This window comes from Quercus lobata, chromosome 4 (assembly GCF_001633185.2).
Source record: "Quercus lobata isolate SW786 chromosome 4, ValleyOak3.0 Primary Assembly, whole genome shotgun sequence".
NCBI lineage: Eukaryota > Viridiplantae > Streptophyta > Magnoliopsida > Fagales > Fagaceae > Quercus > Quercus lobata.
Window position 1 is genome coordinate 93,884,356 of NC_044907.1, and position 12,508 is coordinate 93,896,863.

General features: G+C 32.1%; 1 protein-coding gene across 1 annotated transcript; it reads left to right on the plus strand.

Moving 5' to 3' along the window:
• Nucleotides 1–5,252: 5,252 nt before the first annotated feature.
• Nucleotides 5,253–7,690, plus strand: LOC115987514 (exopolygalacturonase-like). Its single transcript, XM_031111083.1, has 4 exons — nucleotides 5,253–5,410; nucleotides 5,626–5,934; nucleotides 6,581–7,096; nucleotides 7,223–7,690. Exons 1-4 carry the CDS (start codon nucleotides 5,291–5,293, stop codon nucleotides 7,454–7,456), a joined length of 1,179 nt encoding a protein of 392 aa, XP_030966943.1. The 5' UTR covers nucleotides 5,253–5,290; the 3' UTR covers nucleotides 7,457–7,690.
• Nucleotides 7,691–12,508: the final 4,818 nt, after the last annotated feature.

Here is a 12,508-nt window from a genome sequence, read left to right on the forward strand (position 1 = left end):
AAATTGTTTACAAACATGCTAGTGAACAATAAGGCTCAATAAAAATAAGTTGAGTCTGGGCTCATTTATGAGTTTGGTTATAAGCTTGAAATGTGCTTGAAAAATAAACTTATATTTTACTAAGCCTTTAATTAATTGAGGGTTGGAACCACTTATCCAAACCAAATGTGCTTGATAATATTCTTATTGAGCTAAAATTTAATCTTGATATTAAATTTGAGCTTCGCTTGACTAATAAATTAAGCTAAGCCAAACCGAATCTTAACCTTTTAGACTTTTTATGAGCTCGAGTTCGATCATTTTTTGTAGGCTTGGTTTGAGCTTGAACCAAACCTAAATATTTTACATTTATTGTTGAGCCGAGTTTGAATATTCAATATTTGAAAAAAGCTTGATTTGTTTACATCCTTAGCATTATGACTATTAGTTGCTTTTGCTACCAATAGTATTGAAGGAAAAAGCAGCATTTGAATACTACGTATCACAATTTTACACATACATTCCTTTTTAGCATTTTTCAAATTAATGTCTCCTAAATTTTTTATAAAGAGTACATATCAGTTATCAAAAATTAAGTCTTGTCAGACAGTCGATGCAGTGATAACACAGTAAAAGGTTAGTGCCACAGTTACAAAATGTTTAGTATTTATTACCTGATTACAATATCTGAAATTAATGTCTCTAATTTTTATGATGATGGGAAAGGAAGGATATAGAGTTAGCCAAATTGAAAGACAATGTTTTCTTTACTATCACATGTGCTGTGACTCCAATACTATTAATTTCTCCTCTGAAACATCATCAAATACTTGATTCAAAACTCTCTCTTCAGGGACGGAACTACCTTAGGGCTGAGGGGGGCCATGGCCCCTGCCAGCCTTTGGAAAAAAATTCCCTAGTATATATATTAAAAAAAAAAAAATTTGGCTCTAAAATTAATATACTTGGCTCCCCTCTCCCAAATAATTTACAAGTTGACCCATGAAACCAAAAATGGAAAAAAATTATCAAATCATCCCTTGTCTGGTTGTCCCAAGAATATCAAGAAAAACATTTAGCTAAACATTTGGATAATTTACAAATCCGGTTAACAAAGAAAATCTACAAAACAATTAACATATTCAGATAATAAAAAAAAAAAATCTTTGGACATGGTGTAAGTAAAAAAAAAATTATAACAAATCAATTATAAATCCTAGCAAAACAAATCACAAAAACCCAATAATCTTTATCCAATTTCTACCTCTCATTTGAGAGCTCTTTGTCCCTCTCAAATGACTCCACCCTATAGTTATAGAGACAACTCCTATGTTGCTAATCACTCCATCCAAACACCAATTAGGGTCACCAGTAACTTGAATCAGTTGGTGTCTTTAACTCAACCCATGAAAAAAAATTATTTTTTTAAAGAGTTGCTACTCTTCAACACAACCCGTGGATTTTTTTTTTTTTTTTTGAATGATAGAATTTTATTGATTTTTAATGTTTCATTAACTTTGGGACACACTTGGCATGCATGCATGCATAAATGTAATACACGTGTGAAACAACAATCTACTGTTTTGTGCCTTACCTAAACTACCACTAGAGCATGTGTGTGATTAGTCTATTGGCAATAAACTTTGTGCCTTAGCTAAATTAATGTAGTGATGGGAAAGGCTTTATTATTTAATTAGTTGAAAACTCAAAGTTACCGTTCATTATCAAGTGATTGTTTAACAAAACTCTTTTTCTTTTCATTTTTTACTACTTTCTCAAAATGACAAATTTTTAAAGGAAAAGATCTCATGTATTTATGCTACCTCAACCTTAACCAAGTAATTATTAAAAAAAAAAAAAAATCCTTAACCAAGACACCAATAACTGTCCCACTATTTTTCTCATTGAATATTAGTGCATGATATTGATTAACCATTATTTTAGTTGTTTTTATTAATGCAATATTAGACATGGATTTAAACTTTTAACTATAGTTTTTTTTTTATTTTTATTTAGAATATTTTATATATAGCATTATGAAGTTATTAGGTATAGAATTATGTGAAAATAATAAATAGGTTTTAAAAAAAAATTATAATATGGATATAATAAAGAATTGGTCTAACCTCAGTCAGACCTTGAAATTATCAAGATGTGTTAATTAACTTACAGAACTCTTAATTATAAATATCTATCATTGATTTAAAAAAAAGAAAAGAAAATAATGCTAATAATGCATTGTTGTCAACCTCTAGTATTAATATTCCAACTTTTTAAAATTCTTGAATAAAGAACTTTGGCTTCCCCCTAAGTTTGAATCCTGGTTCCGTCCTTGCTCATTTAGTTGTAGCAAAAATGGGTGATTTAAAATAGCTCGCCAATTGCGAATCTCTTCACATGATCCCTTACAAAGTAGCAATTCAAAAAATGTTGTGCTATTTTTGGAATTTGGTTTGTAATGTTTGGTAATTCAGAAGAAATCCAAGACATGACGTTGCAATGTAACGAGAAACCCCATGATGTCTTTTCAGTGAACATCATCTAGTGAACAAATATTTGGGAGTTCCTCTTATATACCATCCTTAACCGTTTTAGGAGAAAGGAACCATGTTAAAAAAGTTGTTTCTTACATAGTTGGCAAATTAGTCGAGTAAAAAAATTATCTATAATTGTTGTCAAAGTGATTCTAATTTCTGAGAATGAAACGAGGAAGAGAGAGGCCTCTCTTTATTAATTAAAAATATTTATGTATTTGAAGCATTATAATAGGTGGAAAAGGGATATGAGGGAAATAAAAGAAGAGATTAAATGCCAAAAGATAGCTACTTGGATTAGGCATTTTATTTTATTTTAATGGTAATTAATCCCTAAACCTATACCATGCATTTAATCAGTATTGGGTTGTGTGATAAGAAATTAGCTTTCATGGGTTTAGGTAACTATAGAAAAACCAGCAATTGCTTATAGTTTATTTGTTTACAATTCAGTAATTGAACTAGCAAGATACAAGTAGCTTTTGTAATGGGATGTAATTCAAAATTTGCTGAAACAATGTTTAAAATTTAGTAACATGTGAAAACTTGACCAACTTGAATAAAATGATTAAAAAAAAAATAGAAAGAAAAAAATATCTAGAAATACTTGGAAGTTTAAGATGGTGCACTTATGCTCAAGTAATTAAACTTGAGGCCATATGTAAAAATAAACGCTCCTTTAAAGTAAACTAATCAATGAGGGTAAGATTTCAGTTTTTTGTCATGTGTTTGTTAGAAAATTGGAAGGATGAGAAATAAATAAAAATGTATTTTTTAGTTAGTTGAGAAGAAAGAGATTGAAACTTGTACTAATTTATGGGCAAGACTTAAGTACAGTACTTAGGTGCTGTTCCTTAGATTCCCCGATTAAGATTCTGCCATGTGAATTTTTTCTCGTGGAATAGAAATGCATAATTTAGTTAAGTAGTCATATGGCTCAATCTTAAGTGAGGAACTTAAGAAATAGCACTTAAGGTATTGTTCCTAAGTTTTGTCCTTAATTTATTGATACCCTTATGTCTTATCTCTTAAGAAATATTTTTCTTATAACATATCAATTTAAAATATTTATTTTCATAGTCCAGTAAAATGAAAGGAATTAAAGTTTTTGGACAAGGCCTCTGTCTAGTGACCTTTGAATGGAATCTTAGAGGTTTATTGGTATAGATAAATGATGTTTCTTCACGCTTTATGATGTTCTTATTGTCAATCATGACTAAATTTTTTTAACAAAAATTCAAGGTTTTCTTCTTAAAAAAAAAAACACTTCCTTTGATATTCTTTGTAATATTTACTACTAAGTAACTTTTCATAACAATATTGGGACCCATTAAGTACCACATAATATTTTGGAATTGATTGTAGCATGAAGTGGAAATTTGTGATCGGGAAAGTTTTTTCCATTTCTACCGTTGCTAAGCATGAAAATTCAAAACAAAAATTTAGGAAAATAAACCGATAAAAGAATTGTGTACTCATTTGCCTAAGCTTAAAAATGAAAATAAAATGGAAGTACAATAATAATAATAATAATAATTATTATTATTACTATTAAGTAGACTTACTTAAAGCAAGATAGATTACCAAAAGATATTAAAACACCAAAATAACAATTTCTTACCTTAATTGGATAATCTATATATATTAATAGGTAAAGCTTAGACAAAATCCAATTAGATTCTATAATTGAAGTCCAATTTTGCAACATATGTCCTAAATTATTTATTTTTAGAGAGAGTTATTTTTTAATTTTGAAGTAAAATGTGGGACCATATCATAAATATCCATTCAAGTGAGTTATTGCATTCAAACACCAAAGAGTCTATAATTAATGAACATAAAAAAAATAAAAAAAAATGGACAATTTATATTTTCTATCTAATAATATTCTTACAAGACTTTTTAAAGAGCTTAAAAAAATATAAAAATGACTATCAATAATATTTAAATTATATATGTAAAAATTATACTGTGCATCTTAATGTATCTCTATATATTAAAAGGATTCAGAAAGTTAGTTATGATTTCAAAAAATGTCAAAAATATCTCTAATCTAATTAGATAATCTTTAGTATTCAGTTTTTATTTAAAACTCCACAATTTTAAACAGGTGGAAGTCTTTTATTGGAATGGTGAACCACATCACTTGTCCACCATGAGAACCCCATAATATAGCCACACTTCTTCCTATTTTATTTTTGTTTAATGTATGCATTATACGAGCATAATGCCGCCCATTATTAAAATTGATATTTTTACCTCAAGTAATGCTACAGTTACAAACTATTTTATAATATTTTTATAAATTATTAATGTGGCCAACTTCTTATTGATTTTCATCTAGGCTCATTATTAACATCACTTTTTCATTTACCAATAACCACCCACAATATTAGCAATTTGTAAAAAAAATTTCTAAAAAAGTTTGCATCTCTAGCATTACTCTTTTACTTGGTTAACCGCTAACAATCATTTGTGTCTAAGAGAAAATCAAGGAATTTGGATTTAGTAGTTAACCATTAATGGTCATTTTTGTGTCAAGGATTTGATTTCAGGGAATGATTTTAGGGAATGAGAGCTTGACAAATAAGGCAAAGTGAATTAAATCCCTTAAGTTTTTTAGCATAATTCAATCGTAAAATTAGTTAACATTAGTTGAATAGCTCAATGGTGGTGAGCTCACGTATTGAAGTATAAATAGCTTCAAACCAAATGGGGTATTCATCATTCCGTACAACAAATTGGCAATAGCAAGCAAATAATTGAAGAACAATAAGATGGGAAAGAATTTTAGCATTGCAACAGTTTCCTTGTTATTGCTGTTGACATCCACCAATGCTGGGCAGGTCTTTGACGTTAAATCATATGGAGCACAGACTAATGGCGATATCACTCAGGTAAAAATATGTGTACGTAGTGCAATTAACCATACTTAATTAACATGAAAAGTGTGTTCAACTTAATTCGTAAAGCCTTTTAACATCATATAAGAGAACTTAGGTTCAAACTCTATTTACACTAAAACCCAATTGGTTTCTTGACTAGATTGATAAAACATTAACATGAAAAATAACTGTAATATGCTGATTTTGATTTTTCATAATGTGTTTAGGCTTTGACACAAGCTTGGAAAGCTGCATGTGCAGTAGCAGGAAGTAAAGTTGTGATTTCAACGGGAACTTACAAACTAGGTTTAGTGACTTTGTTGGGTCCATGCAAAGGTGCTATTGAGTTTAACCTTCAGGGCACCCTACAAGCCCCATCAGACATTGAATCCTTCAAAGGGAAAGATGGTTGGGTCGTTTTTGAAAGGATTGACAGTCTTACTGTGTCAGGCGGTGGAGTTTTTGATGGCCAAGGACAAATGGCATGGCAAAAAAATAACTGTGCGAAAAAGTACAATTGTGACATACTTCCTATTGTAAGATTTAAATCTCAAAATAATTAGCATTTACATTTCCATAATTTTCTACTTAGATATATATAGTCACTACAACTTTACAAGCTTTATCCATCACTAAAAAGCAATTCAAGCATTTATATGTTAGAGAATGCTAAAGATAATATAAATGATATGGTAAATGTGTCACAACTCACAAAGGAAGTAATTCAACATTTATATATGAGAAAGCCTATGGAGTATGGACACAACATTTTGTGCACAACACTAATGAGACTATGAGTGATAGAGAAAAAAAATTATGGTTAAATCTGAAAGTGATAGTTCGCCAATCTCAATCGCACATGTCATCAAGTTGTGACAAAGTGTATGTGGTTTAAGATAAGAATTATTTATAAAAGATGATATTGTTGAAGTAGTACCAACCACGTTCATTAACACATTAGGTTGTAAGTTGTTATGTGGTAATATTTCTTATAATTTTTTCATTTTTCCTATTTATTTTGTTGATTCAATGATGCTAAAAAATTTATTAACAAACCAATTTGTACTTTTTTCTGAATCGTTAGCATTTTACTAAATATGACATTTTTTTAGGTGAATATTTAAATGAAACTTGAGCATTCATATTTTGTGTTTAATTTATCTAACTTGTAATCATGAACAGAATATAAGGTTCAACTTCATCACTAATTCAATAGTCCAAGACATTACATCGAAGGACAGCAAATTTTTCCATATCAACCTTCTGGAATGCAAGAACTTGCAATTCCAACATGTTACCATAACTGCACCTGGAGATAGCCCCAACACTGATGGAATCCACATAGGACGGTCATCTCAGATCAACATTACCGATGCCAATATTGGAACAGGTGATGATTGCATCTCCATTGGAGATGGAACCCAAGATATTACTATTAAACAAGTAACTTGTGGACCTGGCCATGGCATCAGTATTGGAAGTCTTGGAAGGTACGAAAACGAACAACCTGTTTCAGGAATCAGAGTTATTGGTGCCACTCTTAGCAATACAAAAAATGGTGTTAGAATCAAAACATGGCCTGCTTCCCCTTCTGGGACTGCTTCTGGTATACATTTCGAGAATGTTATCATGGACAATGTTGGCAATCCTATCCTCATTGATCAAAACTACTGCCCAAACAATCAATGCTCAAATGAGGTTATTATAAATATCACAAATATATACACACATTTTGATGTTAGAAGTTAAAAAAAGGATAAACAAATTACAGATTCTAATATCAAATTATTGGATGGAATTTTTGTTTGTTTGTTTTGTTTTCAGTCTCCCTCTAATGTTAAGATCAACAATGTTAGCTTCAAGAACATTACAGGAACCTCTTCAACATTGGAAGCTGTGAAGCTTGTTTGCAGTAAGAGTGTACCATGCCAACAAGTGGTGGTTGCTGACATTGATCTCGCATACAAGGGAAGTGGATCTGCTACTTCCACTTGTGTTAACGTCCGTCCTGTGGTTTCAGGCAAGCAGAACCCTTCTACTTGTACCAAAAAAATTTAACTAATGCGGTATGAAGAAATACTATCTACAGACAAGTTATAGAAATTCTGTTCTAAATAGAATCTCATTTACTTGTGTCCAGCATGTTCCCTTTAAAAAAAAAAAATTGGGGAATGTTGCTTAGTTATTTTTTGAATTGTTTAAGTTCAGCCATTTGCTGAAAGCTTCTATGATTTGTAGTGTTGTAATAGATAGTATTTATTATGTTATGTTATAGATATTATTTATTTTGAATTGGGGAATTTTGGAGAATGTTGTATATATATTATAAAGAAAAAATAAAATAAATTAGAGTAAAGAAACATAAATATTTTGAGATATTAAAAATTAGTTTAGTAGCAACGCATTACTAAGATCTATTGGGGATATTACACAAAGTAATAATGGAAGAACAAGGTTAACACAAAATATAAACAAAAAATAGATAACTTGGAGGCACTATATCATTTTCCTAAGACAATATCTCCTCCCCCCTCCCTACACTTTTGTTGCTAAAGGGTTATCGTAAAGTTGTCTTTAGTATACAACCAAGATGTTAGGTTCTACAGATAGCAATTCTGGAGAATGACCATAGGATTTCTTGTGTTTCTCTCAAACTTACTATTTTGTGGAATTAATTATTTTTTCAAGTGAACATAAGCCATTATTTATACCCATAGGGTTATATTTCATCAAAAGGCACGTATGGAGAGTTAAAACGTTTTATAAAACCGTTAATAAGGCTTGAAACCTCTTCAACCTTTCTAAACAGTCACCAGAAAATTCTACAGAAAATCCTGTTTCATGAAGAGTGTACCACTACTACACTACACATGTTTGTAGTGGTACACTCTTGCCTTCAGCCAAGGCTTATAAGGCATGAGTGGGGCACATCTTTCTTCAATGTGGGAGCAAGTCTCAAAAACTGCTCACGTTGCTTGCAAAGAACAAAGCCGTGCGGGTCCTTCGGCCCCAAAGCAAACAAACTGATTGCGGGTGGATCTTCCCCCACAAATGTAGTGATGGGAAACCCTTTATTATTTAATTAGTTGAAGACTCAAAGTTACCGTTCATTATCAAGTGATTGTTTAACAAAACTCTTTTTCTTTTCATTTTTTACTACTTTTTCAAAATGACAATTTTTTAAAGGAAAAGATCTCACATATGTATGCTACCTCAACCTTAACCAAGTAATTATTAAAAAAAAAATCCTTAACCAAGACACCAATAACTGTCTCACCCTTTTTTTCATTGAATATTAGTGCATGATGTTGATTAACCATTATTTTAGTTGTTTTATTAATGTAGTATTAGACATGGATTTGAACTTTTAACTATAGTTTTTGAATTTTTTTTTTAGAATCTTTTATATATAGCATTATGAAGTTATTAGGTATAGAATTATGTGAAAATAATAAATAGGTTTTTTTAAAAAAAAATTATAATGTGGATAGAATAAAGAATTGGTCTAATCTCAGTCAGACCTTGAAATTATCAAGATGTGCCAATTAACTTACAGAACTCTTAATTATAAATATCTATCATTGATTTAGAAAAAAGAAAAGAAAAAATACAAAAAGAAAATACTGCTAATAATGCATTGTTGTCAACCTCTAGTATTAATATTCCAACTTTTTAAAATTCTTGAATAAATAACTTTGGCTCCCCCTAAGTTTGAATCCTGGTTCCGTCCCTGCTCATTTAGTTGTAGCAAAAATGGGTGATTTAAAATAGCTCGCCAATTGCGAATCTCTTCACATGATCCCTTACGAAGCAGCAATTCAAAAAATGTTGTGCTATTTTTGGAATTTGGTTTGCAATGTTTGGTAATTTAGAAGAAATCAGAGACATGAGGTTGCAATGTAATGAGAAACCCATTGTGGCCCAACCAAAAAAAAAAAGAAAAAAGAATTGAAGCCCAACGAGACCTGAAGAAAGGCTGAATGCCACTAGACCTGAAGAAGAACTCAACGGTGTCGTTGTGTCCGCCATTGTTGTTGTTGGTGGTGGCAATGTACTTAAGGGCTGCAACAAATCCAGTGAAGCTAAGACTGTGGTGTCTCATGGGATCAAACACACTGCGAGACGGCTTCACCAGATGATGTTTGATGATAGGGATTATGAACGAGCTAACGATGATGCCTTGGATGAGAACAAAAGACCTAATGTGAATGTTGTCAATTGGCATGACAAAGACTACTTTGTGGTTACTATCCAGAGTAAAGATAGGCCAAAGCTTCTCTTTGATGCTGTTTGCACATTGACAGACATGCAATATGTGGTTTTTCGTGCTAGCGTTAATGCTGAGGGTCCAGAAGCTTATCAGGTTTGCCATTTATTGTTGGTGGTGTAGATTGGGGTTAGCTTTTAATTGGCTGGCTTTGTTTTGTTTGTACTAGCATTTTTGCTAACTTTCTATGGATGAATTTGCAGGAATATTATATTAGACACATAAAGGCGGCTACAAGAAGTTTCTCTGACTTAGATTGTGAATTGTGAGATTGAGTGAGTGAGAATGGGAGAGAAGAGAGGCGGCTGTGAGATGAAACTGAGTCCGAGTGAGATGAGAAGGAGAGGTGGCTGTGAGTGAATGTGAGCTGAACTTTTAGTTTTAGGGTTAATATATATATATATATATATATGGGTATTTTAGTAATTTAGGATATAAGTATATAACCGAGGCGGGTTCGAGTTCGGGCCGGGTTTTAATAAAACCCGGACCCAACTCAGACTCGTTTTGGGTTTTTTTTTTTAAAAAAAAAAAACCCAAACCCGACCTTATTCTTTATTGGGCCAGGTAAAACCCAACTCATTAGGGTCGGGCCAGGCCAGGTACCTGCGGGTCGGGCAAAAATTGTCATCCCTACTTATAGGAAGGGCAACGGGTCGAGTTCGGGGCGGGTTTCTTTATGCCCGAACCTGACTCGCGACCTGACTCCAAAACCCAAACATGCCCTTTTTAATAAGCGGGTTTTTTTTTTTTAACCCCAAACCCACCCTGTCAGGCTCCACGGGCCCTGCCACCTCAGGCCCAATCCATGGCCCAATTAAAAAAAAAAAAAATTGTTTGAATCTTTAAACTGTGTAGAATAGAAACCATCATAAGAACCATGCAAAACAAAGTAAAAAGCACAAATATTCTACTCAATACTACAGATCAGAGTCTAAGACCATAAATATAGATCAAATCTTTCATCAAAAAAACAAAAAAAAAAAAATACAGATCAAATCAGAGTCTAAGCTTACCTCTATTTCAACCCCTCCAAAACTCCAAAAACAGAACCATGAAAAACCCCCCAACATATCAAAGTTTAAGACCATAAATACAGATAAGATCTTTCATAAAAATAAAAATAAAAATACAGATCAGATCAGAGTCTAAGCCTACCTCTATTTCAACTCCTCCAAAACTCCAAAGAAGAACCACGAAAAACCAACAAAAATCCCTCCTTTTTCCAATCAAGGCGAGGTGAGAGAGGTAAGGAGGAAGGAGCGGTGTTTGCGGTGAGGTGGAGGAGTGAGCGGCTTTTGCAGCGAGATGGAAGAGTGAGCGGTGTGGTGAGGGAGGAGCTAGCAATCTCTACGGCGAGGTGGATGAGCCACCTCGCTGCTTGGTGAGGGAGGCAGGGATTGACGAGACCGGTGAGGTGGAGGAGGGACCAGCGGTAGCAAGTGAGAGAAAGAGAGAGAGTGAGGGAGAGGGAGGGGTGGCTAAGAGTGGAGGAGAGAGAGGCAGCTGAGAGGTGAGAAATTAGGGTTAAGGAAATGTTTTTAGAAGTGATAGAATAGTATTTATACCTAGGTTTTTAAATTTTTTTAATAATATTATATATACGGGTCGGGTTCGAGCCGGGTATACATAATACCCAAACCCGACCCGAACTCGCTACAGGTTAAGTTTATAAAACCCGAATCCGCCCCATTTGCTTCGTGGGTCGGGTAAAACTCGACCCATTAGGGTAGGATCGGGTTGGTGTTTTTTTGCCATCCTTAATTGCTTACAATTTAGTAATTGAACTAGCAAGTTACAAGTATCTTTTATAATGGGATGTAATTCAAAAATTTGCTGAAACGATGTTTAAAATTTAGTAACATGTAAAAACTCGACCAACTTGAATAAAATGATTAAAAAAAATAGAAAGAAAAAAATATCTAGAAATACTTGGAAGTGTTAAATGGTGCACTTATGCTCAAGTAATTAAACTTGGGGCCATATGTAAAAATGAACACTCCTTTAAAGTAAACTAATCAACGAGGGTAAGATTTCAATTTTTTGTAATGTGTTTGTTAGAAAATTGGAAGGATGAGAAATAAATATAAATGTATTTTTTATTTAGTTGAGAAGAAAGAGATTGTAACTTGTATTAATTTATGGACAAGACTTAAGTGCAATACTTAGGTGTTGTTCCTTAGGTTTCCCTATTAAGATTCTGTCATGTGAATTTTTCTCATGGAATAGAAGTGTATAATTTAGTTAAGTAGCCATATGGCTCAATTTTAAGTGAGGAACCTAAGGAATAGCACTTAAGATATTGTTCCTAAGTTTTGTCCTTAATTTATTGATACCCTTATGTCTTATCTCTTAAGAAATATTTTTCCAATAATATATCAATTAAAAATATTTATTTTCGTAGCCAAGTAAAATGAGAGGAAATAAATTTTTTGGACTCAGCCTCTATCTAGTGACCTTTGAATGGAATCTTAGAGGTTTATTGGTATAGATAAATGATGTTCTTATTGTACTATTAAGTAACTTTTCATAACAATATTGGGACCCACTAAGTACACATAATATTTTGGAATTGATTGTAGCATGAAGTGGAAATTTGTGATTGGTAAAAAATTTTCCATTTCTACCGTTGCTAAGCATGAAAATTCAAAACAAAAATTTAGGAAAATAAACTGATAAAAGGATTGTGTACTCATTTGCCTAAGCTTAAAATTGAAAATAAAATGGAAGTACAATAATAATAATAATAATAATTATAATAATAATTATAATTTAGGAGAATACAGGCAAAGACAGGCAGCTCAATGCAACATACTAGAAGATTTCTTCACAATTGTCCATAA